Below are 27,004 nucleotides of genomic sequence, written 5' to 3'. Positions count from 1 at the left end.
TAGGCGTGGTATTGTGGTAGTAGAGTGGTGTGTTATGTGTAAAAAGTATGGGGAATCCATTGATCACCTTTTTCTTCATTGTGATGTGGTACGGGTTGTTTGGAGTTCTTTTTATAGCTTGTTCGGGGTGGAGTGGGTTATGCCTAGTAGTGTCTTGGATTTGTTAAGTGGTTGGAGCACTTTGCTGGGTCGTGGTCCTGTTCTCCGTATTTGGAAGCAGGTTCCTTCATGTGTTTTGTGGGGCCTGTGGCGTGAGAGAAATTCTAGGCTTGTGAGAGAAATTCTATGCTTTTTGAGGATATGGAGGTATCGGTTGGAGCTCTTTGTAGAAATATGCTTAAAATGTTATATCTTTGGGTGTCGGCGCATAGTTCGGGTAGTATGCTGTTCGCTGATTTTTTACTTTCTTGTTCGTTTCTTTCCTCAGTTTAGGGGCTCTTTTGTATACTTCCTGTGTACTAGGGTTGCTCCCCTCTGCACTTTTTAATGAATTCTTACTTATCAAAAAAAAAAAAAAAATTCTCTTGGGCTTATGATGTTTAGGCCCTTTTCTTTCGTGGCCTCCTTTTTCTTGCTCTTGTTGTTAGGCCTTGGGGGTTGAATCTTCTTACCCATAAAATTAAAGGAGCATGAATTTGAGCGATCGTAAATCATGACGTCCAGATCAAAAAGCAATGGTCTATCGAATATGATATGTCCCACATCCATAGGGATAACGTCACACCATATCTTGTCCTTGTAGTGAAGAAACTGAATAGGGACAAGACGCCTCTCTGTCATTGTTATAGAGGATGTATCAACCATGATATACTGTATGGGTTGGGATGGGGAACTAACTTCAAACCTAAGCGGGTTACAGTATTGGATGAGACAACATTAATGCAACACCCGTTATCAATAAGGATTTTACAACTCTTGTCTTCACACTTATTGTAGGTGTGGAAGATTTGCAATCCTTTGCTAGTGATCGATCTCCTTAGGTTGTGCAAGAGCACACTTGACACCCACTCGGGGCGTCCCAAAACAGCTCCTTTGCTGCTCAATATGATCTAAAATGGCTCCAATGCAACATAGATAGTTTGGATTGCCCAAGAAATCGGCCTTTAAGTCCTCAAACTCATCAGGGCTAGGCTCATAGATTAGTTTTCAACACCCTCTTTTTTACTCACATGCTCTTTCTGATCAATGACAAGGGCCTTATTTGCACAGTTAGAGGCAACATGACCGAAACCTTAACACTTGAAGCATTGAACCCTAGAATGCATCTTGTGGGTTTCACTAGCTGTTCCCATACCTTTGTCATCCCTAGCAAGTGGAACACCACTAGCCACTCGGATTGGGTTTCAAAGGTAGAGGTCCTAACAAGGATTTATTACTCGAAGACTGGGACTTGGTGGTTATGTTCCGAGTTTTAGTGTGCCTCATGAACTAGGACTTGGTGGCCAACTCATAATCTTGCACCAGGGTATAGGCTTGGTCAAGAGTGGTAATACCATGGAGAACAAGTTCCTTTTGAGATCATCATTTAGGCTTCTCTTGAACTTACGCAAGGTCATAGCTTTATCCTCAACTACAACACACCTCATCTTATACTTATCAAATTGTGCTGTGTAGTTAGTGACATGTCTTATTTTTTTGTTTTGATAAGTAAGAAAACTTTATTAAAAAAGTGAAAAGCGCCCCTAAGTATACAGGAAATATACACAGGAACACCCAGCTAGCCCACAGAAGAAAACCCACAAGAACCCACAGAAGAAAACCCACAGAAGAAAACCCAAAGCCCACAAAAACTCAAAATCTAGAAGATACTCCCATAAAGCCCAAACTACAAAAAAAACCCCACCCAAAATACATGAAAACACCCCCAAAATCTTAAACCCGAAATACAAGCAAACGCAAAATACAGAGGGAAAAACCCAAGAACTACAACCCTCAAAAGATCCCAAACAAAAACCGAAAGCTTGAGGAACGACCCACAAACCAACCCAAGCATACAACTCTACAACATAAGGTTCTTTTCTTTCCTACTCCTAGCGGAAGGCTTAGTGTCGCCATAGTTGATATAGCTATGTAGATTTAGAAGCTCCCTCTTGCCTTTGGACTTTTGGCGCGATATCATCTTGTCACGCTGAAATTCTTCTTCCATGGCATCCCTAATTGCCACCCGCCACCATCTCTGCAGTTTTTTTTGTTTTGTTTTGTTTTTTTTTTTTTTTTTTCTCGGCTTCTGTCGGCTTGAGTTTTGGGTGTCTCTCTTGGGTTTGTTGGTTTTTTTTTTTTAGGGCTGTTTGGGGTTTCTAGTGGGTTTTGGGGGGTTTGTTGGGTTGGGTGCTTTCGGGGTTGGTTTGGGTGTCGACGGGGGCTTCAATTGTTTTGGGGTTTGGGTTTCTCGTGGGTTTTGCTTGTGTCGGGTCAGTGTTGAGGTTTTTATTTTTTGTATATTCCGTGTGTACTAGGGGTGCCTTACGTTGTTATTTATAAAATTTGCACTTATAAAAAGAAAAGAAAAGAAAAACCCCAGTAATTGGGCTTGGATCTAAATTTTTTTTAGCATATGTTTTCAACCTAATAGCATTTTAGAACTCAAGGTCGAACTTTCTGCAACCAGAGGAGGATGATGCAGAACGAAGCAAGAGTTGATTGGGTCCTGTAGTTTTATTAGTTATAATTTATGCTTTATTTAATATTTCAGACTGAATGATGTTTTTATACTTCAATAAATGGGTGTTGCCCTAGTTTAATTTAGATAATTCAATAAATGCCAACAAATGATGTTGCCCTATATTATGTTAGGTAAGTCAATAAATGGGTGTTGCCCTAGGGTTCAGTCATAGTCTATTTAAGCATGCTTTTAACGACAATGGAGAGAGATTTAGATGGAATACAATTATGAGAAAGTGATTTTCTCTCTTTCTATTCTCTCTCTTCTCCCTAGCTTCTCTCTTCTCTCTCTTTCCTGGCTTCCTCTTCTTTGAGCTTCTTCTCCCTTTATTGCTTCTTCTTTCTTTCTCTTCCCTCTTTCTCCTAGCTTCTTTCATCTCTATTTGCCCTAATTTTATCATGTATTGTTGTGATCAGTGTTTGTCTTGGCGTCACCATCAACTTCTCACTCTAAATATTGCAGAATGTCAACAATTTTGATTTGATGACTTCCCTCTCTCTTTTATCTTCCTCGTCTCCTTCACTAAACATGTTCTCTAATAATCTCTCTCTCTCTCTCTCTCTCTCAAGACATTCATGTCCCACATAGATGCATATATCCTTTGACTTGTGTGTGCCTTCTTACCGGCATATTAAATGAATAGGCATTGTAGAAATTTAGTTTATCTTATTTGAGTTGGAGATTGTTATGGTACTTATACATGAATTTAAAAAGTTAAAGGAACACTATATGCTTACAAATCAAAGGGTTATCCCAAAAGTTTTAGCTGATAAGAAGGGGTAAATTTAATCATTTAATTAATACTTTAACACTCTCTCTCACTTGTGGGCTAAAACTCCATTTTAATAGGTGAGGCCCAGCACATGAAATATTTAATTAAATTGGGAAGTACATGACAAAGACAAAGTTCGAATTCAAGACATATGCTCTGATACCATGTGTTAAATTTTAAGTGTTGGCAAATTCGGTTTCAAAACTTATTTGGCTTGTTTATGTAAGAAGAGTGGGGAGTCTATTGATCACTTGTTGCTTCACTGCGAGATAGCCCAGGCTCTTTGGAGCTTTGTCCTTACTTTATTTGGGGTCGAGTAGGTTATGCCACGTACGGTGTTGGAGTTGCTGAATAGTTGGGGGGCGGCGCTTGGGGGTGGTCTTGCTATTGAGGTTTGGCGGTTAGCTCCTTTATGCTTGCTGTGGTGTATCTGGAGGGAGCGGAATGCTAGGCTGTTTGAAGATGTAGAGACATCCATGGTGGAGCTTCGGAAGCGGTTGCTCAATACTTTATATTTTTGGATAGCGCCCCATCATAGTTTGAGTTCTTTTACTTATGTAGAATTTTTAAATTTATTCTCTGTTCGTCCCTGTTAGGAGTTCTCTTGTATACTTCCCGTGTATAAGGGTTGCGCCCCTCTGCGCTTTTTATATAATTACAATTACTTATCAAAAAAAACTTATTTGGTTGTAAGTTTTAGTCTGTTGGTTAAGTCGATGAAGAAGTTTATCCAAGACATGATGATGGACTTAAATTTAAGTGGGCTAAATCTAACTCAAATTCGAAGACCTATAAGATGGGGTTAAGCCTAATCAATTAAGGAATAGAAGACCTATATGAAATGGTTTAAGTTTAATCAATCAAGGGAAGTAGCAATTCGGAATTTCATTAAGTGGAGTTAAAATCGGATTTGTCAATTCCAGATTGAGCACGTCTTAGTGTTTAACCATAACTTTCGGCTAATTCGCGGATTCTTCATTATTGGATTGATTTCCTGGGTTGAGTACCCTGTAGTGATTTTTCTCTTTGAGTTTAAAGAGTTTTCACTTCGTCACCAAATATCTGTGTCAGTTGCTTTTCATATTTTGGTGATTGTTTCTTTGTTGTTGATTATATTTTTAATTTCGCATTATATTGGCATATACCTATTCTACCACCCTTCTAGGTGTTGTTGTTTGGAGTCTAGTTAATATTTTCAATTGGTATTATAGCATGTTCCTTGTGGGTTTATTTTGTGGGCTGCTTCTTGGGTGTTCTTTTGGGCTTGTTTGTTCTTCTTCTAGTTAGGTGCTTTCTTTGTATACTGCTGGTATACTTAGGGGCGCCTTACGCTTTTAATAAAACTCTTTATTACTTATAAAAAAAAAAAATTCCTGAGTGAGATTATTGACTCATTTTGTTATGAATACCTCTCAGTCATCTCATGATGATTCTGTTGATGAGTATGCCCTTCAGACTACATATAACAAGCTCTATAAGGAATGTATAAAATTGATGTAAATCAATAAAAAAATTTCCCATAAAAAACTTAATGACGTTGAGCATGAAAGAGTCGTTGGTTACTAAATTGTCTGAATCACATGCTTTAATTGACTCTTTGAAATTTGAAAATACTATGCTTGTTGAAAATAATAAATTTCTTGAGAATGAATTGAGAGACTTTAAAAAAATTCTCACATAAACTCTCTAGTGATAATCTGAAAAACTTGTTTTGTGTTCAAAAACATGTTTCTGACAAGGCTTGTTTGATTGTTGATAACTTGGGTGCCTCTACTTTGCATGCTTCTAATTCGGAAGGAAAGACTTTGTTTGTTAAGCCTGTGAAAGTTGAAGAAGTCAAGACCAATATAGTCTATGTGGATAGGGGCAAACATTCTTACATGAATAACTGTGTGAAGCCCAAATCCAAGGTTCATTTAGGGAAACAAACTCAAGCTAAGTTTGTTCCTACATGTCACAATTGTGGCATGGTTGGTCTAATTAAACCAAATTGCTGTCAGTTAAAATCCCAAAGACCTTGGAATAAGAAGGATGCTCCTAAGAAAGAAAAAAGATGTTGTATGGTCTTGTGTGTCTAGGCATGTCCCTCTGCATAGGAGACAAGTTTCTCCAAAATTTGTTCCTACTTGCATTTAAATTGTGGCAAAGTTGGTCATATCCGACCTAACTGTTTTAAGTTGAAACCCCATGAGCATAAGAGTGAGAATTCCTTTTTTTTGGAATGGTTACGAGGGGTTGTACAACATGATAATGGTGATTTCCACTAGGTTAGACGAGTTGGACAACTGTCACAAATCTACACCTAGTGGGAAGAGTGCATGGGTTAGGAAGGTTGATATCATTCATCCTTTGAGGGAGTGTGGTAGTGGACTCGCATAGAGTTAGGTGATCACATGACATGTCTAGGATCATTGTTCATGCATATTCATTCATATCCTAAAGCATGTAGTGTTCTTTGCATTGCATTTTTTTTTTTTTTTTTGCTTTTGTTTTTCTTTACTTGATCTCAGTTTGCATATGCATTGCATTAATTTTGTATGTTTTATTTCCACTTTTTTTTTTTTGTTTTTTTTGTTTTGTTTTGGTTTTTGTTTTTGTTTTTGAAAAACTAAAAGACAAAAAAAAAAAAAAAAAAAAAAAAAAAAAAAAAAAAAAAAAAAAATTTGAAGCTTGCCTTCTTCCTAGCTTCGGCTTATGCATCTTAAAAGTTCATTAATTTCTCATGTGTATTCCTTGAACTCAACCCATAATTATTTCTTAGAATGTGCTTATTATTCATGAGTTGATTATTCTTTTAATGGACTAATTTCTTTTCCTAAGCATTTTGTTGTACACTTCTCTTATACTAATCTTTTGTGTACTTAAAAGCTTTCATTTGAGTTAAGCTTGACATAAAGAGTGAGTGTTTGTTAGGCAACCATGTGTGAGAGGTCGACTAGATTTTCGGTCAAATTGACCAACTCACTAGTTGAACTTAGGACCTAAAAATTCCTGCATTCTTTCCATATGATTTAAGCACCAGTGTTTAAAGGCATTTTCTCAAAAAGAAATATATGAACGAAAGTTCAGTGTCTAATAATTGCTTAACATGTCCTTATAGAAACAGTCAGTGACTAAATCATTGCTGAAAGAGACGGTCACTAAAGGACTATGTTTAAGCTTGTGCTATATCTCACGGAGAGTATATTGGATGAGGGTGACTAGGCCCTAGTATGATAAGGTTTAACTTTGGACTTGATGTGCATGTCAATCTTCCTTATTAGGATTTATGAGCTTTTGCTTGCTAAGCTTTTTTCTCTTCACCAAATAAGGTTTTAAGTTTGCTCAATAAAATGTTATCACACACAACACACAAGCATGGGTTGAGTGGAACATATTGCTTTGCTTTTGTTAAAGAAAATTTTGATGCATTCATCTTTTGATTCTCATGCCTGCTTTGCACACTTTGAGCTTTATTGTGTTGGGAATTCATTGTTTAACACGTGCTATTGATGCATTTTTCTTGTATACTATCTAGATATTTGATCATACATTAAGGGGGAGAATTTTATTTTTCCTTAAACTGTTCAATTCTAAATATTATGAGTTCTACTGTTCATGGTTTTGCGTTTCACTCATGTTATAGCCTCTTCATAATTTTTCTAAATTTAACTTTGAAAATCTACTTTAAGGGTTTTAGCTAGTCACTTTTTTAAACCATCAAATGACAAATTCTCTAAATGTTTCTCTACTTTAAATGAATATTATTTTTTAATCATTCATAATAACATTGTCACATAGAGCAATTTTTATTTATTAGAAAAAAGGGAGAAGATTGGCACGGTTTGCAAAAAGTACTATTAAAAAAATTTATAACGTTGTCTTTTTGGCTCTTTAAATCTAAATAGAAAATCTGACAAATGTTAAGTTTAACATTTGTTAAAGAGTTTGTTATTTTGGCATTTTTGTGGTTTTTGTTAAAATTGTAGAGAAAAACTAAATATGAAGAGTCCATTGTGAGTGCTCTTACATTTGGTGCATTGCTTATGTTCATAGTTAGGTTTAGAGGAGAGTTTCTAAATGTGGTATTGTCTGGTTTTTAGAGGTCATTTGATTCTATGCATCACCCACTCATGTTCATCTCTTCAATGTACATGGATGATTGATTTGGCTTGTTTGAATTGCTTATTGCAAGACTTTATGAGAGCTTTTAGTCGTTGATGTCTTTGAGAAGGGGAGTAGTATCTTTTTGATGATGTGATTGATTAACATAGTTGTGCTGTTTATTGTATATCTATTCAATTATTCATCTTTATGTTAGTATGAGATTTAGTACTTCAATTCTCTATTCGTTTAATGGTTTGTTCACGTTTCAGATAACATGTTAGACTCAGAATTTCATCTAAGTCTATGTTGAGTTTTGGGTTTTTAGTTTTTAACTTGAGTTTTTTGTTGTAATTGGGTTTTGTCACCGAATTGCCAAAGGGAGAGTTTGTTAGGTTTTAAGTGTTAGCAAATTTGGTGTTAAAACTTATTTGGTTGTAAGTTTTAGTCTATTAATTAAGTTGGTGATGAAGTTTATCTAAGAAATGATGATGGACTTAAATTCAAGTGGGCTCAATCTAAATCAAATTGGAAGACCTAAAAGATGGGGTTAAGCCTAATCAATCAAGAAATAGAAGACCTGTATGATATGGTTAGGTTCAATCAATCAAGGAAAGGAGCTAATCGGAATTTCATTAAGTGGAGTTTAAAAATCGGATTTATCAATTCCAGATTAAGCATGTCTCAGTGTTTTAACCATAACTTTCGGCTCAAGTATTGGATTGAGGTGAAATTAACGGCATTTGAAAGATAACTCAAAAGGCAACAAATCTCTTTAAAATAGGATTTTTCTAATTTGAACGTTTACTATGCAAAAATCGCCCCGGTCTGGATGAATTTGGGCTATTTTTGTGCGAATTTTGTTCGACAGATTTGTAAGCATATAAGCCGAAAATCTGGGCGAATTTTGTTGCAAGCCTATTCTAACTAGAATTAGGTTTCTTCATAAGTCTATTTAAAAGGACTTGCAGGACTTGGACTGTTAACGTTATATATCTCTTAGAGTTTGGGTTATTGTTTAATCATCAACCTTGAATGATTGGAACCAACCAGAGTTCTGGTTAAAAAGATCAAGAAGAAGAACTGTCTAAAGTCTTCGATTGGGCCGTTTCCTGCCTAAATCCAAAGTCTCTTGGCCATTGAGACTTCTGCCGGAGATGTCGTCGGAGATATCTTTTGGGGTTTTTTTGGGTCTTTCTTCTTCAGGGGGTGGGTCGTCTAGCTGTTTGAAGACCGATCCAGCATCTTCTCCAGTCAAGTCGGCTTCCCTTCCCATCTTCCCCCCTTTGCCGGCTTTGACAACTCTGGTTGCTCCTTCGGCTCCGGCTGGGCTGTTAGTGAGTTTGGAATTTTCCAGTAGCTCGTGTGGTGCAAGGCCTTCCGTCTTCGTTCTTCCTCCTCTCTCAGGGGCTTTTGTGTTGGGGGAGAAGATTCGTTCTCCCCCCCTGCTACATATTCAACCTTTTCAGCATTATTACAGGAGGGCTAGGGAGCTTAGTGTAGGTCATTCTGTGAAATGGAATGATGGGTTATTATCGGACTCTCTGGAAGCTTCAAAGTTGTCTGCGGGTCTTGTTCTCAATAAGGTTACGGGTACTGAGCCTCCTGTGAAGAAGAAGACAGAGCCTCCAGTGAAGTAGGGCCTTTTTAGGAAGGGGTTTCTTAACCTTCCCCCGATAGTTTCAGTCCCTCCCACTTCGCCTCGGGAGGTCAATGATGTTGTGGTGGTAGGACCTTCCTCCCCTTCGAAGGGTTGCATCATTCCTTTTTCTGTTGAGGGAAATGGATTCTCCCAATCTTAGAATTGGCCTGTTGGTTTTGATCATAATGGGAAGATTGTGGTTTGGGTAGAGGAAGATGATTATTGAGATGGATTGCCCTTGGATTGGGCGTTGGATGGGGCTTTTGGGGAGAAGGCCATGGCAATTTGGGATGCCATGGAAGAAGATTTCCATCGGGATAAGATGATTGCATGCCAAAAGTTTAAAAGAAAAAGGGAGCTTCTGAATCTGCATAGCTCCATCAATTATGGCGACGCGAAAGATCCCTTCAGGCATAAGAAAGGCAAGGCACACAAGGTGTAGGTTGGTGTGCATTGGCGGGTGGTGGGTTGCCTTGTATCTCAGTTGGGTCCTTTTGTAGTTTGCTTTTGGGTATTTTTTTGGCTTCTAGGGTTTAGGATTTCGGGTTAGCTTTGGCTGCTCCTGTGTATACTTCCTTTGTACTTAGGGGCACCTTACGTTTTTATTAATAAAGTTTTCTTACTTATGAAAAAAAAGGTTATGGGAGAGAAGCAGACAAGTAGGTCACTTGTTGTAATTCAAGAGTGTGACGACTGCAAAGGTTTTGTAAGTATTAACATCTTGTAATTCGCGGATTCTTTGTTGTTGGATTGATTTTCTGGGTTGGTTACCCTAGAGTGGTTTTTCTCTTTCAGTTCAAAGAGTTTCCACTTTGTCATCAAATACTTGTGTCAATTGTTTTATTAATTTTCATATTTTGGTGATTGTTTCTTTATGATTGATTGTATTTTTAATTCCGCATTATATTGGCCTATACCTATTCAACCACCCTTCTAGGTGTTGTTTGGAGTCTAATTATTATTTTCACCATGTTAAATCATCACTTATCTCAAAACTTAAGCCGATAGGAATGGGTAAATTTAAACATTTAATCAATACTTTAACACTTATTTGAGTTATAAATTGTTTTGGTACTTATATATGAATTTAAAAAGTTACAGGAACACTATATGCTTACAAATCTGTCTAACATATTGATTTTATGATTCTTGATGTAAAATATTAACATTCAACTCAAAGCATTGCCTTTCATGAGAATATAACATATGGATGAATGAGAATATTAACAATCAACTCAAAGCATGGCCTTTCATGTTTCCTTTGCAGATTGATACTTGTAACTCCTTCTATTGTGACCAATTCAAACCTCTTTCTCCCAACAAGCCCAAAATTTGGACTGAGAATTGGCCTGGCTGGTAATGTTATATTTCACCTTTGATCTCTGTATTTTCCACCTTTTTCTAAGTTTCCATTTGAAAGTTTATTTCGCTTTTCTGATCTAATTATTTCTCATTATTTACCTTCTATAGATGTACAATGTAGTATATCTAATACTTTTGTTTTGTTAGGCAAGTTTGCGTCCAAACTGCTCCTTTGTGTCTCCAATTACACATACAAGTCAAACAAATAAAGCAAATAATTAATATAGAAATGGAACTACAACATAAAGATGAAGCTATAAACTGACATATTTTGAATTCTATAACTCCCATCTCTCACAATCTTGGTTGATTCTCAGTCGATTTTGTGCTCATCATAGGTCAGTAAAACCCAATTTTATCTAGATGCCTAATCAAGAGAGAAAGATACCATTAATGAATTAAAAGCTCTACATTAGGATGGTCAACTCTTCTGGTGAAAGGAGGTGTGACCTATAAATGCCACTATGGTGCTACAGTTGACAACGAACATGTGGTTAGAAGTAATGTTCAGGAAAAGGTCAACCTGAAAGTTTGTTTTATGATGTGATTACTTAATAGCCTCACCAAACCTCCTGAGAAGCCAGCCTGAAGTCTATAAGAGCCACTTATGTTTAAGAGTTTGTGTAGAAGTTTGACGGTCTTCAAAGATTGAAATATTGGCCTATTGACCAAGTAAAATGTTTAATGTCTCTGGCATGGTCTCTAAAGGAACCATCAATAACTTTTTTGGTTCTATGATGCATAGTATCAAGGTTATTTTCTGAACTAATGGTCCATTTGGTAAGGAAAAGGGGAGGGATTGAGAAGGGAGGAAGGAAAATGAGGGGTAGATTGTTTTCTTCTAGTGTTAGGTAAAAGCAAAAATGGGTTGGAAGGAAGGAGGGACAGATGGTGATAGTTGATCCAGGCCCACACTTCTAATCCTCCCAGTTTGGGAGAAAAAATGGAAAGCAGGATGAGGGTTGATGTGTTTTTACAATTTTATGCCTCATCCTCTGAATTTTTAAGATTATCCTTTTCTTCAAAAAGCTTATTATGGCAAAAAGAACACAAAATACAAAATCCACTTTCTTTCTTCTCGTCCTTTGCCTCTGCCAAACAAGGGAAAGAGAGATTCAATTTTCATGCTTTCATTTACCTATCCTTCTTGCCAAACATATATCATAGATAATCATCATCTCTTCTTTCCATCCTCTTTTCCATCCTACATCTCTCTTCCTCCCACTTTTCCATCCTTCCCCCCAAACCAACCCTAATTATTTGTGAAATGTTTTGACAGAAAGGATCATGCGATTTGGTAGGGAGGCAAGTCATGGCAAAAGTTAAGCTCATGTAAGTGAACAAACCGACCTTGAGCAAGGGAGGCTTGCCTAGATTGGATAGCATAATTGTCTGTGTTATGTAATTGAGGAGAAATCATAAAACTTAAATTAACTAGAAGCCATACAATGTTAAAACTACTAGCATGGTCTTGAAAGGATCACTAGTTTTAGAAGTTCTTCAGTCCCATTATGCACAATGATTACGTATTTTCTTGACTAAGCCATTGGTGTAATGTTTTGGCAATGGCACCTAGATATGATTACTGTGTAGGGGATCAAGCTCAGGCAAAAGTGAAGCTTATCTAACTCACAAGTCTGCATTGAACTAGGGTGGTTTCCTAGAAGGGATACGTTAGTTGTATTACTGTGAAACTTAAATATTTATCTCTAAGCATTTTTTTTTCTTAGAATGTCATTTGAAGGTGTGGATCCATAGAAAATGTCTCGACAAGAAAGTCGCTCAGAAAAAAGAAAAAGAAAAAAGAAAAAAGACTCGATAAGAAAGTCAATTTCGTTGGTTTTCTTTCAGACCTGGAGAAAGATACTGCTAGTATTTATATCAAGAGTGTACACCCTGGTGCCAGAATTGATGTTTACCTGATTCTGATAACATTGCACCGTTATAACCTTTATTTTAGGTTAATGTGCCTCGTTTCATGTTTTTTTATAGATACAGTAACATATGTATGTTGTGTGTGTGGGTGTGAGTGCACCCGTGTATGTGTGCATATGTATGTATATCTTTATAGAGATGCATGTGTCTATATGTATGTACATATGTGCAATTGCTTGTGTATATGCAATATATTTTTGTATATAGGATCCAAATGTCTTTGACTTCCTAAGTTCACATTCATTTTTCTTCATTGTGTGGACATTTTATTTAAAATAGAAGTTTAGGATAGAATTTTTGTCATAGAGCATATCAATTGTTGGGCTTGGTTTCAGAAGAAACTTTATAATTATCCACTCACATACTGCTACTGTGCCTCCTACATAAAGTTTTCTTGCTTGTTTGTGGTTCAGTCTCCTAGCTGTTTCTGATTTTGTCAAGTAGTCTTTTATTGAGCTGTATTTTAAGTGCATTTAGCTGGGGTCCGGAATAATGTTCGAATTTTCTGCCAAATGTTTGAGTTTTCTTGATTTAGGTTGACTTTTTTACTCTAAGGCAGGCAAAAGTCTATTGAATACCTCTAGTCTAGCTCTTGGAAATCATCTTTTATGTCTTTACTAATTTTGCAGTCTTTCACTACTTTCAGGTTTAAAACATTTGGGTCCAGAGATCCTCATAGGCCACCTGAAGATGTAGCTTTTTCTGTTGCCCGTTTTTTCCAGAAAGGTGGTAGCGTCCAAAACTACTACATGGTATTTCAATAACTTTTCTATTTTGTCATGAATTGTTTTTAATATTTAGTTTAATATTGTCATTCATCAACTGTTTTATTTGGTAATTTACTTGTAGTACCATTTTACTAACTCCTAACTACTGTTAGTATGTCATAATTGATATTGTTACATTATCATGGTCCTCATCATAATCTCATTACAATTTTATTTTTAGTATCATGGTGGGACAAATTTTGGTCGCACTTCAGGTGGACCGTTCATTACAACAAGTTATGACTATGATGCACCGGTTGACGAATATGGTATGCACTACATTTCTCGTTCCAATGATTATATGCTCATGTTTTATATCTGCAATATGGAAAAATAGGTAATTTACTACAATCAACATGCAATATTTAATATGAATTGAAGGTTTCTCACATGGCTTGTAGGATTACAGAGGCTTCCAAAATGGGGTCACCTTAAAGAACTTCATGGAGCTATAAAGAAATGCGAGCATGTATTGCTCAACGGTGACCCAGTTCATATGTCACTTGGTCCTAACCAAGAGGTAGTTTTCTCTCATACCTTTGACATTCATCAGTGCTATATTGTTAAATGATTTCTTTTTCTTTTGTCCTTTGGTTTTTTTGTTTTTTTATTCGCTCGTTGATTAAATCCAAATTTGCTCAATGTATTCATATAATCTATTGCTGACTTCATAATTGCAAGAATATTTGTATGAATGAAAATTAATATATTTAGTAATTGAAACATAATTTTGTAGTGTTAGTGTGCTTGATACTCATTGCTGGCCCACTTTCTAATAGCCTAGGCTTTTAGAATTAATGGTTCACCTATATGGCATCATAATCTTGTTTGTCTAAAAGGTCTTGTGTTCAAATTCTGGGGACCTTGTTTTTAGTTTCTTTTTTTGTCCCCATTCCATTTCTTTGTTTTCCATTGTTATAAGTAAACGCAAGATTAACTAACATAATTTTGGGCTTCACCTTGCTAAGAACTGGTTGACGCACTAAAATATATATGGTTACTCCTTTGTAACCAGGAGGTTTAATTAGGTGTATGACTATGATTAACAGAAGGAAAATGATGGATTTACAACACCACTATAACAATTATACAACACCCCCTCACATGGGGGGGCCCAGTCACTCCCATGTGAGGGGGTGTTGTGCAATTGTTATACCGGTGAAGTGTAGGAATCAAACCTCTTAACAGAATAGTGTCTCACTCTATCTCATAATAGCTAGGGTTGAAGGTTTATTTGGGTTTCTTCTTGTGGACTCTTTTGTTTGTTCTTGTTTATACTTTCCGTGTACGTACTTTTTAATAAAATTTATTAGTTATCAAAAAAATAATAATAGCTAGGGTGATTGATGTAAGAGATGAAACATGAAATATTGGTCCACCCAATTTTATATAGGTCCTAGGTTATTAGTGTTTAATTTAAGAGCCAAGGGTGTCTTTGCAATTCAATAAATGGGTGTTACCCTGGATCATTTTAGGTAATTCAATAAATGGCAACAAATGGCATTGCCCTAGATTATGTTAGGTAAGTCAATAAATGGGCGTTGACCTAAGGTTTAGTCGTGACTCTATTTAAGCATACTTTGTATTCCAGTGGATGAGACTTTGATGGAATAAAAATTATGAGACTTTGATGGAATAAAAATTATGGATCTCTCCCTCTCCTTTCTCTCTCTTCTCCCTGGCTTTTGCTTTCTTTTTTTCTCCTTTCTCTCTCCTCTCTTAGCGTCTTTTTCCTCGCTTTGTCCTAATTTTGTCATAATTTTTCTCTGTGATTTTTTGTAATTATTTTGTGCCGCCTCAAATTGGTATCAGAGCCTAACCTGATTTTTTCCCATAACATTTGTGCGATCCATGACGGTGCTACCCTAATGGAGGCAACACCATGACCACCACCATCCCAACATAGCCGTTGTCTGTGATCTCAGACCTCTCTACTACCGGCCAAATCAAACCCTAAAACCCACCAACTTCTAAACACCCAAGCCTGCTGCCATCCAAAAAAAAAAACAAAAAAAGAAATTAGAAAATTCCCCAAACACCCCATTCTACCATGCCACCGCCACTCAACAACCCACAACAATAGATAGAGTCCTTCGCACGGCCTAAAGCACGGCCGCCCATCATCCAAATACACCAACCAAACACCCAAACACTCAGCCCATAACCATTACACGAATCCAATCCACCACCCAATCCCCCCAAAAATTGGCTGAAACCCCCATCCATCGGAGCCAACTTCACCCACATCGGAACGCACCACATCAGCGTGCTACATCCTGTTCTTTTGCCACCCAATTGCTCCAAACACACAAGCCTCAAGACCAAACACCCAAGTCAGCCGTGCACTACTTATCTTTGTCGTCGAGGCCTTCCCCAACGTTACCCTTGAATCCCATTCGCACTAAAATATCACACAAGTCCCCACTGTGTTCAGCCCATTCTCCATGGTTGGCAGCACGAACCCACTTGAATCAACAACCCATGGTGCGTAAAAAAGAGAGAAACCGGCGCGTAGTTCTTCCACGTCAATCATTGGTGTGCTTTCCTTCCGCCATCACAGTCCCATCAGTCGACGCAATCTCTGCTGAGAACTGCAATTACGAAACACACCCAGCCGCACCGCCTTCACACCCCAATTCTTGCTGCCATTGATGTTGTAGGAGAAGACCATACATACGAATCTTTGTTTTGTGGCTCATAAAGAACATAAAGGAAACCACCAAAGCACCTTTGTTAACTTTTATTACTTCTTCCCTCTGTTCAGAGCCGATTGTGCTATCACTCTCTGTCTCCCTCCATGCCCTAGCCCTCAGGATGCCATAATAATAATAAATTTTACTATTATTGTTGGGTTTTGGGAAGTCTTGTGTCTTTGTGGATAGTAGTCATGTGAGCGGTGCAAGATGGCGTGGCAGTCGCGATCCCCTTTAGAGGTTGCCGTGTGCGGTTGGGGATGGAGGTCCGGTTCTTTGTGGAGGCTAAATCCTTTATATTTTCGGTGGCGAAAGGGTCTGTTGAGTTGGGGGTGGGGGAGAAGAGGAAAGGCTTCTCAGGGGTGGTTTTTCTGGGCTCTCGATGCGTTGCCTGGTTGCTGTCGATGATGGTCGAAGGCGACCATTGTTCGAAGGGATGGGAAGAGTTTCGGCCGGTTTTTGGAGGTGGCAGTTTACGCTATGGGTGGCTGGAGAGGGATGATTTTGTTTACTGAAGGTGTAATGTATTTATATTTTCTGTATATATTTTGTATTGGTAAATGTAGAGATAAGGTAGAATTATGGAAGAGAATAGAGATGGAAGAAGATGAATGCAAGCTGGACCTTCGAGGGATCCAGAACCTCCATGCTTTATTAGAGAAAGCTTAAACTCAAGAGAAACTGTTTACAAGAATCAACATGACTCAATACTCCTGGGCTTTGGGCTATATAGTGGATTACAATCTTAACCACTAACAACCCAATCTAACCACTAACAGTCCAAACCACCAGCGTCACCAACTCTTACAACTTGACCCAACTACTAACAGAAAGCCTCTATGCTTACAACTGAAAAGAAGATACAATTACCATAAACTCCTCAACCGACAGGCAAAGCCAGCTCACCCTCATCTGTCTGCTCCAGCTCTTCTCGAGCCCAGCACCCAACAGAAGACAAGACCTCTTCCGCAAATCTCAAAATCTTCAATGAGCTTCCAGATATCATCCTCTCCATTTGCCATCCTAAACACCCCCATTACAATCTCCTCCCCTTCACAACACCTTGCCCACAAGGTGGGGATACAAATCACAAAGCTTCCAGTATCCTTCCCACGTATTTTCTTCCAATGGTGCCCCACGCCACTTAACCAACACCTCCGTAAAAGATCGCCCATGTTTCTTGACAATCCGACGTTCCATAATCTGTTCCGGTTCCGGTTTAATCTCTCCATTTGCATCAACTGGTGGCAGAGTAGAAAGAGGCTGGATATGCTGACCCACTTTCTGTTTCAGGCAAGAAACGTGAAAGACTGGGTGTATCCGAGCTTCAACCGGCAAATCCAACCGATAGGCCACAGAACCGATACGCTGCAAAACTTTTAAAGGACCAAAGAATCGTGGAGACAACTTCATGTTTTTTCGCATAGCCACAGTTTTCTGCCTATAAGGCTGAAGTCTCAGGTAAACCCAATCACCTATTTGAAATTCTCTCTCCGTTCTGCATCTATCTGCTTGTGTTCATTCTGTTCTGAGCCAAATGCAAATTGTCTCGTAAGGTATTGATTAACTGATTCCTGTTCTGTAAATGGTCCTCCACTGCATTGTTGTGAGCCAAACCTGGAACATAGGACATTAATGTAGGAGGAGGAATACCATAAAGTGCTTCAAAAGGAGTCATCCTAGATGAAGCGTGATAGCTGGTATTATACCACCATTCAGCTAACGGAAGCCAAAAACTCCACTCCTTAGGCTTACAACCTGCATAGCATCTTAAGTACCCTTCCAAACACTTATTCAAAGCCTCTGACTGACCATCCGATTGAGGATGATAAGCTGAACTATAGGCCAGATTAACTCCTTGTAGCCGAAAAAGCTCCTGCCAAAAAGTACTAGTAAAGATAGGATCTCTATCCGATACAATCGTCTTAGGCATCCCATGTAACTTCACAACATTAGAAAAAAATAAGTGAGCCACAATAGAAGCTGTATAAGGGTGTGAAAGAGCAATAAAATGCCCATATTTAGTAAGTCGATCAATGACTACCAAAATCACATCAAACCCTTTTGAAGTCGGCAATCCTTCAATAAAGTCCATGGAAATATCATTCCATATCTGTAAAGGCACCGGTAAAGGTTGCAACAACCCTGGAGGATGAATCAGTTCACTCTTACTTTCCTGGCACACTGTGCACTCCCGCACTAATTGTTTAATATCCTTCCTCATACCTTTCCAGAAAAAAATCTGATTTAGCCCTCTGTACAGTCTTATGATAACCCGAATGACCTGCACTGGGATTCGCATGAATATACTGTAAGATTTGAGCCTTAAAATCAGAATTTTTAACAATAAACAATCTGCCCTTATACAAAATAAGTCCCTGCTGGAGGGAGTAACCCTTAGGATACCCTTGCCCTTGCTGTAAGTTTATCAACCGTTCTTTCGTAAAAGGATCAGACATATAACTAGACTTCAAGTCCTCTACCCAAGTAGGAGTAGGAAATGAGATCAAAGAGACACTTAAATGACTATCCTCATGTAACTCTTCAAATTGCCTGGAAAGAGCATCAGCCACCTTATTGTCTGTCCCTTTCTTGTACTCAATTGTAAAATCATATCCCAATAGCTTTGTAATCCAACGCTGTTGAGACACTGTGCCCACCTTCTGTTCAAGCAAAAATTTTAAGGACTGATGATCAGTTTTTACTTTAAAAGTCTGCCCAAGTAAATAGGGTCGCCACCTCTGCACTGCTGAAACCAATGATAAGAGCTCCTTTTCATAAGTAGAATAAAAAAGTGCCCTGCCCTTCAAAGCTTGGCTGAAAAAAGCAATAGGCTGCCCTTGCTGCATTAACACTGCCCCCAAACCAATACCACTTGCATCACATTCAATCACAAAAGGAAGTGTAAAATCTGGCAACCTCAACACTGACGGACTCGTTACAGCCTGTTTAAGTTGATTGAAAGCTTCAGTAGCTTGTGGAGACCACTGAAAAGAATTCTTCTTCAAAAGTTGGGTTAAAGGAGCTGCTATCATCCCATACCCGCGAATAAACTTGCGGTAATACCCAGTTAATCCCAAAAAACCCCTAAAGGATTTAATAGTTGAAGGAATAGACCAGTTAAGCATAGCTTGAATCTTCATAGGATCAGCTCGAACCCCCTTTTCCGATATTAGATGCCCAAGATACTCAATTTCAGCAACTCCAAACCTACACTTGGATTGCTTAGCATATAATTGATGCTGTTGAAGGGTTTGCAACACCTCTCTCAAATGCAACAAATGAGTCTTCATATCTCGGCTATAAACCAAGATGTCGTCAAAAAAAACCAAAACAAATCTCCTCAAAAATGGTTTAAAAACCGAATTCATCAATCCTTGGAAAGTTGATGGAGCATTTGTAAGGCCAAAGGGCATCACAAGGAATTCATAATGACCCTCGTGTGTCCTAAAAGCCGTCTTCGGAATATCTTCAGTCTTGACCCTGATTTGATGGTAACCGGACCTTAAGTCCAGTTTAGAAAACACTTTAGCTCCAAATAATTCATCCAATAATTCGTCAATCACTGGTATAGGAAACTTATCTTTAATAGTTTTCTATGGCGTTCTTTCAGCAATGTTGGGGGGTTCTCAAAAAAGATATTATGGGGTTTTTTTCAGAATTTCATAATAGTTGCCAGTTCGAGAAGAGCTTGAATGCTACTTTTGTTTCCCTTATTCCTAAGAAGGCTGATGCGATGGAAGTTAAGGATTTTAGGCCTATTAGTTTGGTGGGAGGGGTCTATAAAATTATCTCTAAGGTCCTTGCTAACAGGCTTAAATCAGTGTTGGGAAAAATTATCTCGAGTTCTCAGAATGCTTTTATTGGTGGAAGGCAAATCTTGGACTCAGTTCTTATTGCCAATGAATGTTTGGATAGTCAGATACGGTCAGGGGAGGCTGGGTTATTATGCAAACTGGATTTGGAGAAAGCTTATGATCACGTGAATTGGGATTTCCTTCTTTACATGCTTCAGAGATGTGGGTTTGGGGAGAGGTGGAGGGATTGGATTAAATGTTGCATTTCTACAGTAAAATTTTCCATATTGATTAATGGTACCCCTCATGGTTTCTTTCAGAGTTCGCGGGGGATTAGGCAAGGTGATCCTCTTTCTCCTTTGCTGTTTGTGGTGGTTATGGAAGCGCTTAGCAGGATGTTGTATGCGTCTATGCATCAAGGCTTGCTGTCAGGTTTCTCTGTGGGCATTAGGGGTAATGAAGCTTTAGTGGTGAATCACTTATTGTTTGCGGATGATACCTTAATTTTCTGTGGAGCACAAGCCGAGCACGTTCGAAATTTGAGGTGTACCTTCTTATGTTTCGAAGCGGTGTCAGGGTTGAGGATCAATTTAGGCAAATCCGAATTGGTCCCTGTTGGCGAGGTGGAAGATGTGGAGTCTTTGGCACATATTCTGGGGTGTAGAATTGGGTCTTTGCCGATGACCTATTTGGGTATGCCGTTGGGAGCGTCTTTCAAATCTATTTCTATTTGGAATGGGGTTATTGAGAAGGTGGAACGAAGGTTGGCTAGTTGGAAGAAACTTTATTTATCCAAGGGAGGTAGGATGACTTTGATTCACAGTACTCTTTCTAGCATTCCTTCTTATTATTTATCTTTGTTCCCTATTCCTGTGAGTGTAGCTAAAAAGCTGGAGCAGCTTCAAAGGAATTTTCTCTGGAATGGTATGGGTGATGAGACTAAATTTCATTTAGTCAATTGGCATCGTATTTGTCTTCCAATTAAGGCTGGTGGACTAGGAGTTCGTAATGTTATTAATTTCAATCAAGCCTTATTGGGGAAATGGATCTGGAGATTTTCTCAGGAGCGCGATGCTTTGTGGAGATCGGTTATTGAGGTGAAGTATGGGAGTGTGAGGGGAGGTTGGTGTTCTTTACCGGTGACAGGGCCTTATGGTGTCAGTGTTTGGAAGTTTATTCGTAAGGGGTGGGATAATGTTGCCAAGTTTTTGCGTTATGAGGTGGGTGATGGGTCCCATATTCGCTTTTGGCATGATCTATGGTGTGGGGACAGGCCTCTCAAGCTCTGTTTTCCAACTTTGTTTACCATTGCGCGTTCTCCTGATGCTTGGGTGGTGGATAATTTGTCTATGGTTCGAGGTGTGGCTCATTGGAATGTTCTCTTTACGCGCAATGCTCAGGATTGGGAGTTGGAGATGGTGATGTCCTTTTTCGAACAGTTATACTCTACTCGGGTTCGGCATGGGGAGGTTGATAGGGCGGTGTGGATTCTTTCCAAGAGGAGGAATTTTGAAGTGAAGACCTTCTATAAAGCTTTAGTTTGTCACGAGACGGCTTCTTTTCCTTGGAAGGGTATATGGCGTGTTAAAGCTCCGAAGCGGGTTGCGTTCTTTGTATGGACAGCAGCTTTAGGGAAGATTTTAACTCATGACAACTTACGAAGGCGTGGAATTGTGGTGGTCGAGTGGTGTGTTATGTGTAAAAAGCATGGGGAATCCGTTGATCACCTTCTTCTCCATTGTGACGTGGCTCGAGTTGTTTGGAGTTTTTTTTATGGTTTGTTTGGGGTGGAGTGGGTTATGCCTAGGAGCGTATTGGACTTATTGAGTGCTTGGGGTACTTTGCTGGGTCGTGGTCCTGCTCACCGTGTTTGGAAGCAGGTTCCTCTTTGTGTTTTGTGGGGCTTGTGGCGGGAGAGAAATTCTAGGCTTTTTGAGGATGTGGAGGTTCAGGCTGGGGCTCTTTGTAGAATTATGCTTAATATGTTGTTTTTTTGGGTGTCGGCGAATGGCATGGGTAGTATGTCGTACGCTGATTTTTTACTTTCTTGTTCGTTTCGGTCCTCTAATTAGGGGCTCTTTTGTATACTCCCTGTGTACTAGGGTTGCACCCCTCTGCGCTCTTTAATGAATTCTTACTTATAAAAAAAAAAGGACCTATAGTCCATACACATTCGCCAACTCCCGTCCGCTTTTCTCACCAACAAAACTGGGGACGGAAAAGGACTTTGGCTATGTCTAATCACCCCTGTCTGCAGTAACTCTTTCACAATCTTCTCAATTTCAGTTTTCTGGTAATAGGGATAACGATATGGCCTGACACAAACAGGCTTAGTACCTTCCTTAAGCAAAATTTGATGATCATGAGATCTCTGAGGTGGTAACCCCTTTGGCTCTTCAAAAACCATACCAAACTCAGTAATTAAGGCTTGTAAATCCTCATGTATATCAGCCGAAGATAAAGCCTGAAAATGAGGTAACATTTGCAAGACTAACCCTTTAGCTGAAACAGAAGCATTTTTAAAGAATTTAGGACTATCCTCCACTGTAAGACCAGCTGAATTCAACCCTGTGAGAATTATAGGTTTCCCAAAAAGAGTAAATCTCATGGTCAACTGCAGAAAATCCCAAATGATCGGGCCTAACGTCCGAAGCCATTGTACTCCTAACACCATATCACAACCTCCCAAGGTTAGGATATAAAATTCTGTTGTTAATATGACCCCCTGAACCTTCAAAGAAACATCACTACACTGCCCTTCACTCTGAATTGTATCTCCATTAGCCACTTTAACTGTAATTCTTGTATGTGACATAATCGACAGCTGAGTTTTCTTGACAACCGAGGGATCTAAGAAGTTGTGGGTGCTGCCCGAGTCAATTAGAATGACTATCATTTGACCCCGAATGAAACCTACTACTCTCATTGTGTGAGGAGTTGGAGTACCAGAAATCGCATGTAACGAAATCTCTGGTAAGTTCACTCCTAATCCCTCAATCCCTTCTTCTTCAATACAAACAGAATTATCTACCATATCCTGTTCCCACTCCATTCCTTGAATTAAGAAAATTCTAGGGGTTTTGCAAACATGGGACTGGCTATACTTATCATCACAATAATAGCACAATCCTTTCTCTCTTCTTTCCCTCATTTGGGCCCTAGAAATTCTTTGGATAGGTAAAGATTTAGGCTGGACAGAATTAGAAGAATTAGTCTGACCTGCCAACAATGGGCTAGAACCACTAGAACTCCCCCATTCGGATTGCTTACTAAACCCATAAGAATTTCCTGCACTCTTATAAGGTTTCCTGGTAGAATTCATGAATTCTTCCTGGATTTTAGCCAAGGAAAAAGCTGTATTAAGGCTGTCAGGATTCAACATTCGAACCGGTAGCCTAATCTCATCCTTCAACCCACTTAAAAAACAACTGATTTTATTCTGAGAAGAGACTCCTCCTCTTAAACGATTGGACAATGATTCAAACTGAGTTTTATAAGTTGTGACAGTTGTAGACTGCTTAAGCCTCATCATAGCCTCCATTGGATCATCATAAGCTGAGGGACCAAAACGAGTCTGTAATTCCTTAACAAACACGTCCCAATAAGGAAAAAGACCATTATCCTCCCCATCTTGAAACCAAACTAAAGCATCTCCTTGTAAATAGAAAGAAGCGACTTTAACTTTGCGATTCTCAGGGACTTGATAAAAATCAAAATACTGGTTGGCCTTATACACACCCAATTGGATGGATTCTCACCATCAAAAGTGGGAAGGTCCAAACGTAACTGACGGGGTTGAGCATTCCTAAAATTCCCACTACCCGAACTCTCATGATTATACAAATCATCATTATTTCTACTCATTTCATTATCATGAACAACAGGGGATTTAAACTTTACCATTTTCTTGATTTCCTCCGCAAATGCTCTGAACTGCAACTGTAAATCTTCTGCAAACCGAGCCTCCAACCGTGACTCCATCTGAGACTGGGAACTCTGAACCTCCTTCCGAAACTCCAAAGTTGCCTCATTCACATCCTGAAATTGGCGCTGAATCTGCTTCAACTGCTCCTGATTTGCCTTCACTGATTCTGCCAATTGTGAAACTCTTGTTCCATCCGCCATTGAGAGGATCGTAGACTCACTGATACCACTTGTAATGTATTTATATTTTCTGTATATATTTTGTATTGGTAAATGTAGAGATAAGGTAGAATTATGGAAGAGAATAGAGATGGAAGAAGATGAATGCAAGCTGGACCTTCGAGGGATCCAGAACCTCCATGCTTTATTAGAGAAAGCTTAAACTCAAGAGAAACTGTTTACAAGAATCAACATGACTCAATACTCCTGGGCATTGGGCTATATAGTGGATTACAATCTTAACCACTAACAACCCAATCTAACCACTAACAGCCCAAACCACCAGCGTCACCAACTCTTACAACTTGACCCAACTACTAACAGAAAGCCTCTATGCTTACAACTGAAAAGAAGATACAATTACCATAAACTTCTCAACCGACAGGCAAAGCCAGCTCACCCTCATCTGTCTGCTCCAGCTCTTCTCGAGCCCAGCACCCAACAGAAGACAAGACCTCTTCCGCAAATCTCAAAATCTTCAATGAGCTTCCAGATATCATCCTCTCCATTTGCCATCCTAAACACCCCCATTACAGAAGGCCGTGATGGGCGGGGTCGGGGGCGTGTTTCTGGGGAGTTGAGCAAAGTTTTGGCCTTTTTGGAGCCACGATGGTGTCTTCATTCTCTGATGGGACTTAGGTGGGGAAGAGTCTGAGTAAGGTTGCAGGCCTTCTGTCATTCACGGAGGTGGTGAGCTTGCCGATTTCTATCTTAGATGTTGGAACCTCTGGTCCAGTCGGCGGCAAACTGGTGTGCAGTGGAGAAGTTCATCACGCTGGGTCAGAAGCAGGAGATGGTCTGGCAGGCGGTGGATTGCTTCGCTTTGGCGAGGTCTTCTTTTGGCCCTCCGGGTAAAGACAATCCTGCTGGAGACTCGAGATTTTTGAATTGTGGATAGGCTGGGCTTGCGGGCGTAGGGCGAGATTGGGCTTGCTCTCCTCATTTGGATTGAAGCGGTTATTGGGTGGTTTTGGCTTGGGCTGGGTGTTTAAAAGTGGTAATGGGTTGGGTTGGGTGCGTTCTAGGGCTGGGTCCAAAAGGTTGGGTTTTAGGCCCGATTTTAAGAAGGCCACTGAGCCGGGTTTAGATCTAACGTCTTCATTGGGTTTAGACCAAAGGTTCAAGGTCCGAAGTCAATCTCAACGTCTTTAGAGGCCACCGTTGGCTCTTGTTTGGCGCCAGTAGGATTGGGTTGTTCGTTAGATGTTGTCTTGGTGCGCTCTGTGCACGTAGCTTCTTCTCTGGCAGCCATTTTGGAGAAGTTTCCTGCTGTGGGTTGCTCTTCAGGTGATGGTCCGACGTCTTCTGCAGTTGACCTCCTCATTCCGTCGCTGATAGACGTGAGTTTCTCGTTGGGGTGGTCGTCTCTAGAGACAGTTCCGGGATTATTTGCTCTGACAACTGGTTTTCCTACTTCGTTGGCAATTTTGGGCTGCTATGTTTCAGATTCTTCTGAGCTGCTGCCAAAGACAGAAAACCAGGCGGGGCACTGAAACCCAGCAAAGGCTCTCCTGCAAGAGGCCAACTGCACACATTTAACATGGCTTAATCAAACCATTTAACAAGTGCGCACACATAAAAACCATCATATATCATATATGTCAATTTCCAAGCAAAACAGTACAGATCATGACAAGATGAGTGAACCAATCAACAAATGACAAGTGGAAATTGAGATACTTTAAAAGTGCATCCAAACCATCAAGGTCTTCTCTCTTTTTTTTATTCACCAAAGAGAATGAAACAAAGGAAAAGGAAACATGCAACGCAAAACTAGAGACACAAAAGAATGCATGCAAATAAAAAAAAATTGTTTGTCCTAGGATGCATGAAAATGCATGAAGTTCACCCATGGGCATGCTACCAACTACCTACCCTAGGTAGGTCTTTTATCACTCCCCTCCAAAGGGTAAGGGATATCCACTTTCTTGGATTGATTCTTTCTCCTTCTAGGGACAATCATATCACCCTCCAACTTGTTCAACCGAGAGACTACATCTGTCATCAAGGAGACAGGATTCTCCAAAACAGTCCTAAGAGGGGTGATCTCTTTCTTAGGTGTCCTTGACCTAAGCAAATGGCAATGGGTTCAAATGTGACCCACTCTACCACAATGGTAGCACTTAGGGACAACCCTTGGAGGAGGTTGTCTCCTAGGAGCGTTCATACCCTCAACCATAGGCATATTGCCCGCAAAAACACCATTACCCTTATCAACAACAATAGGAACATCCTCAACACAAGGAGGAACGAAAAACGTTTTCCCTTTGTTGACAAGTGTGATTTTCAAAGCGGAAGCACTTTTATCAAATCCAAGCCCACACTTGTCCTCGAAGGGTTTTTGGGAACTCAAGATGCAATCAAGTTTAGCACTGGAAGAATTACACAAATCATATTTGCAAACAAGAAGATTGTCTTGTAGATTTTTCACTTTATTCACAAGCACCTAGTTCTCATATTTCAAGGATTCATTAACAACATTTAAATCATGCAATTTAACACACAAAGAGAGGCCTCTTGGATCTTAATATCCTCAACTGACTCACCTTGTGATTCATCATCACAAAGTCTCCACAAGAACGGGAGGGTCACAATCACATGGGCCATTGACACTCTCCACAGAGGTGGTGAAAGCCACGAAGCTCAAATTCTTGGAAGCGTTCAAGGATTTACCCTTCACATTTAATGAAGGTTTTTTTTTTTTTTTTTAATAAGTAATGTAATGCATATCAAAAAGCGCAAAGGGGTGCAACTTTAGTACACAAGAAGTTCACAAGAGAACGCCTGAATAGAAGAAGAAAACCGTACAAGAAAATCTTTAAAACTAATCACTAGGGGAGCTAAAAATACAATTGTCCAAGTAAAAAGAGAATAAAAGAAAAAGGATGTGAGCTCCTCCAACGTCCTTTCTTGGTTCTTGAAATTTTTGTCATTTCCTTCCGTCCACAGGCATCACATAAGGCAAGAAGGCACAATTTTCCACATAATAGCACTTCGAAAGTGACCACCCGTCCACCAGCAAGCAAACAAATCAACCACCCGATTAGGCATAGCCCAGGACATCCCAAAGCAGCTTAAGATAGCATTACATAAGGCACAAGCAACCTCACAATGAGAAGATAATCCACAGACTCTCCATTCTGTTTGC

General features: G+C 39.4%; 2 protein-coding genes across 2 annotated transcripts in view; both read left to right on the top strand.

Annotated features, from left to right (window-relative positions):
* The window catches only part of LOC133856946 (beta-galactosidase 10), an 84,263-nt gene that overhangs the window by 16,502 nt on the left and 40,757 nt on the right, over positions 1-27,004 (top strand). Inside the window, exons 7-10 of the mRNA XM_062292011.1 lie at positions 10,427-10,515; positions 13,103-13,208; positions 13,405-13,492; positions 13,625-13,743. Of these exons, the coding sequence (XP_062147995.1) occupies positions 10,427-10,515; positions 13,103-13,208; positions 13,405-13,492; positions 13,625-13,743 (402 nt within the window). The remainder of the gene's footprint in view (positions 1-10,426; positions 10,516-13,102; positions 13,209-13,404; positions 13,493-13,624; positions 13,744-27,004) is intronic.
* LOC133856947 (uncharacterized) lies at positions 19,517-21,785 on the top strand. The gene is made up of 2 exons (XM_062292012.1): positions 19,517-20,514; positions 20,596-21,785. The coding sequence occupies exons 1-2, from the start codon at positions 19,560-19,562 to the stop codon at positions 21,783-21,785; spliced, it is 2,145 nt and encodes a 714-aa protein (XP_062147996.1). The 5' UTR covers positions 19,517-19,559.

Source organism: Alnus glutinosa, chromosome 14 (genome assembly GCF_958979055.1).
Source record: "Alnus glutinosa chromosome 14, dhAlnGlut1.1, whole genome shotgun sequence".
In the NCBI taxonomy this organism is placed as follows: domain Eukaryota; kingdom Viridiplantae; phylum Streptophyta; class Magnoliopsida; order Fagales; family Betulaceae; genus Alnus; species Alnus glutinosa.
The sequence above is the reverse complement of the archived record's forward strand: the minus strand, read 5'-3'. Positions and strand labels throughout refer to the sequence as shown.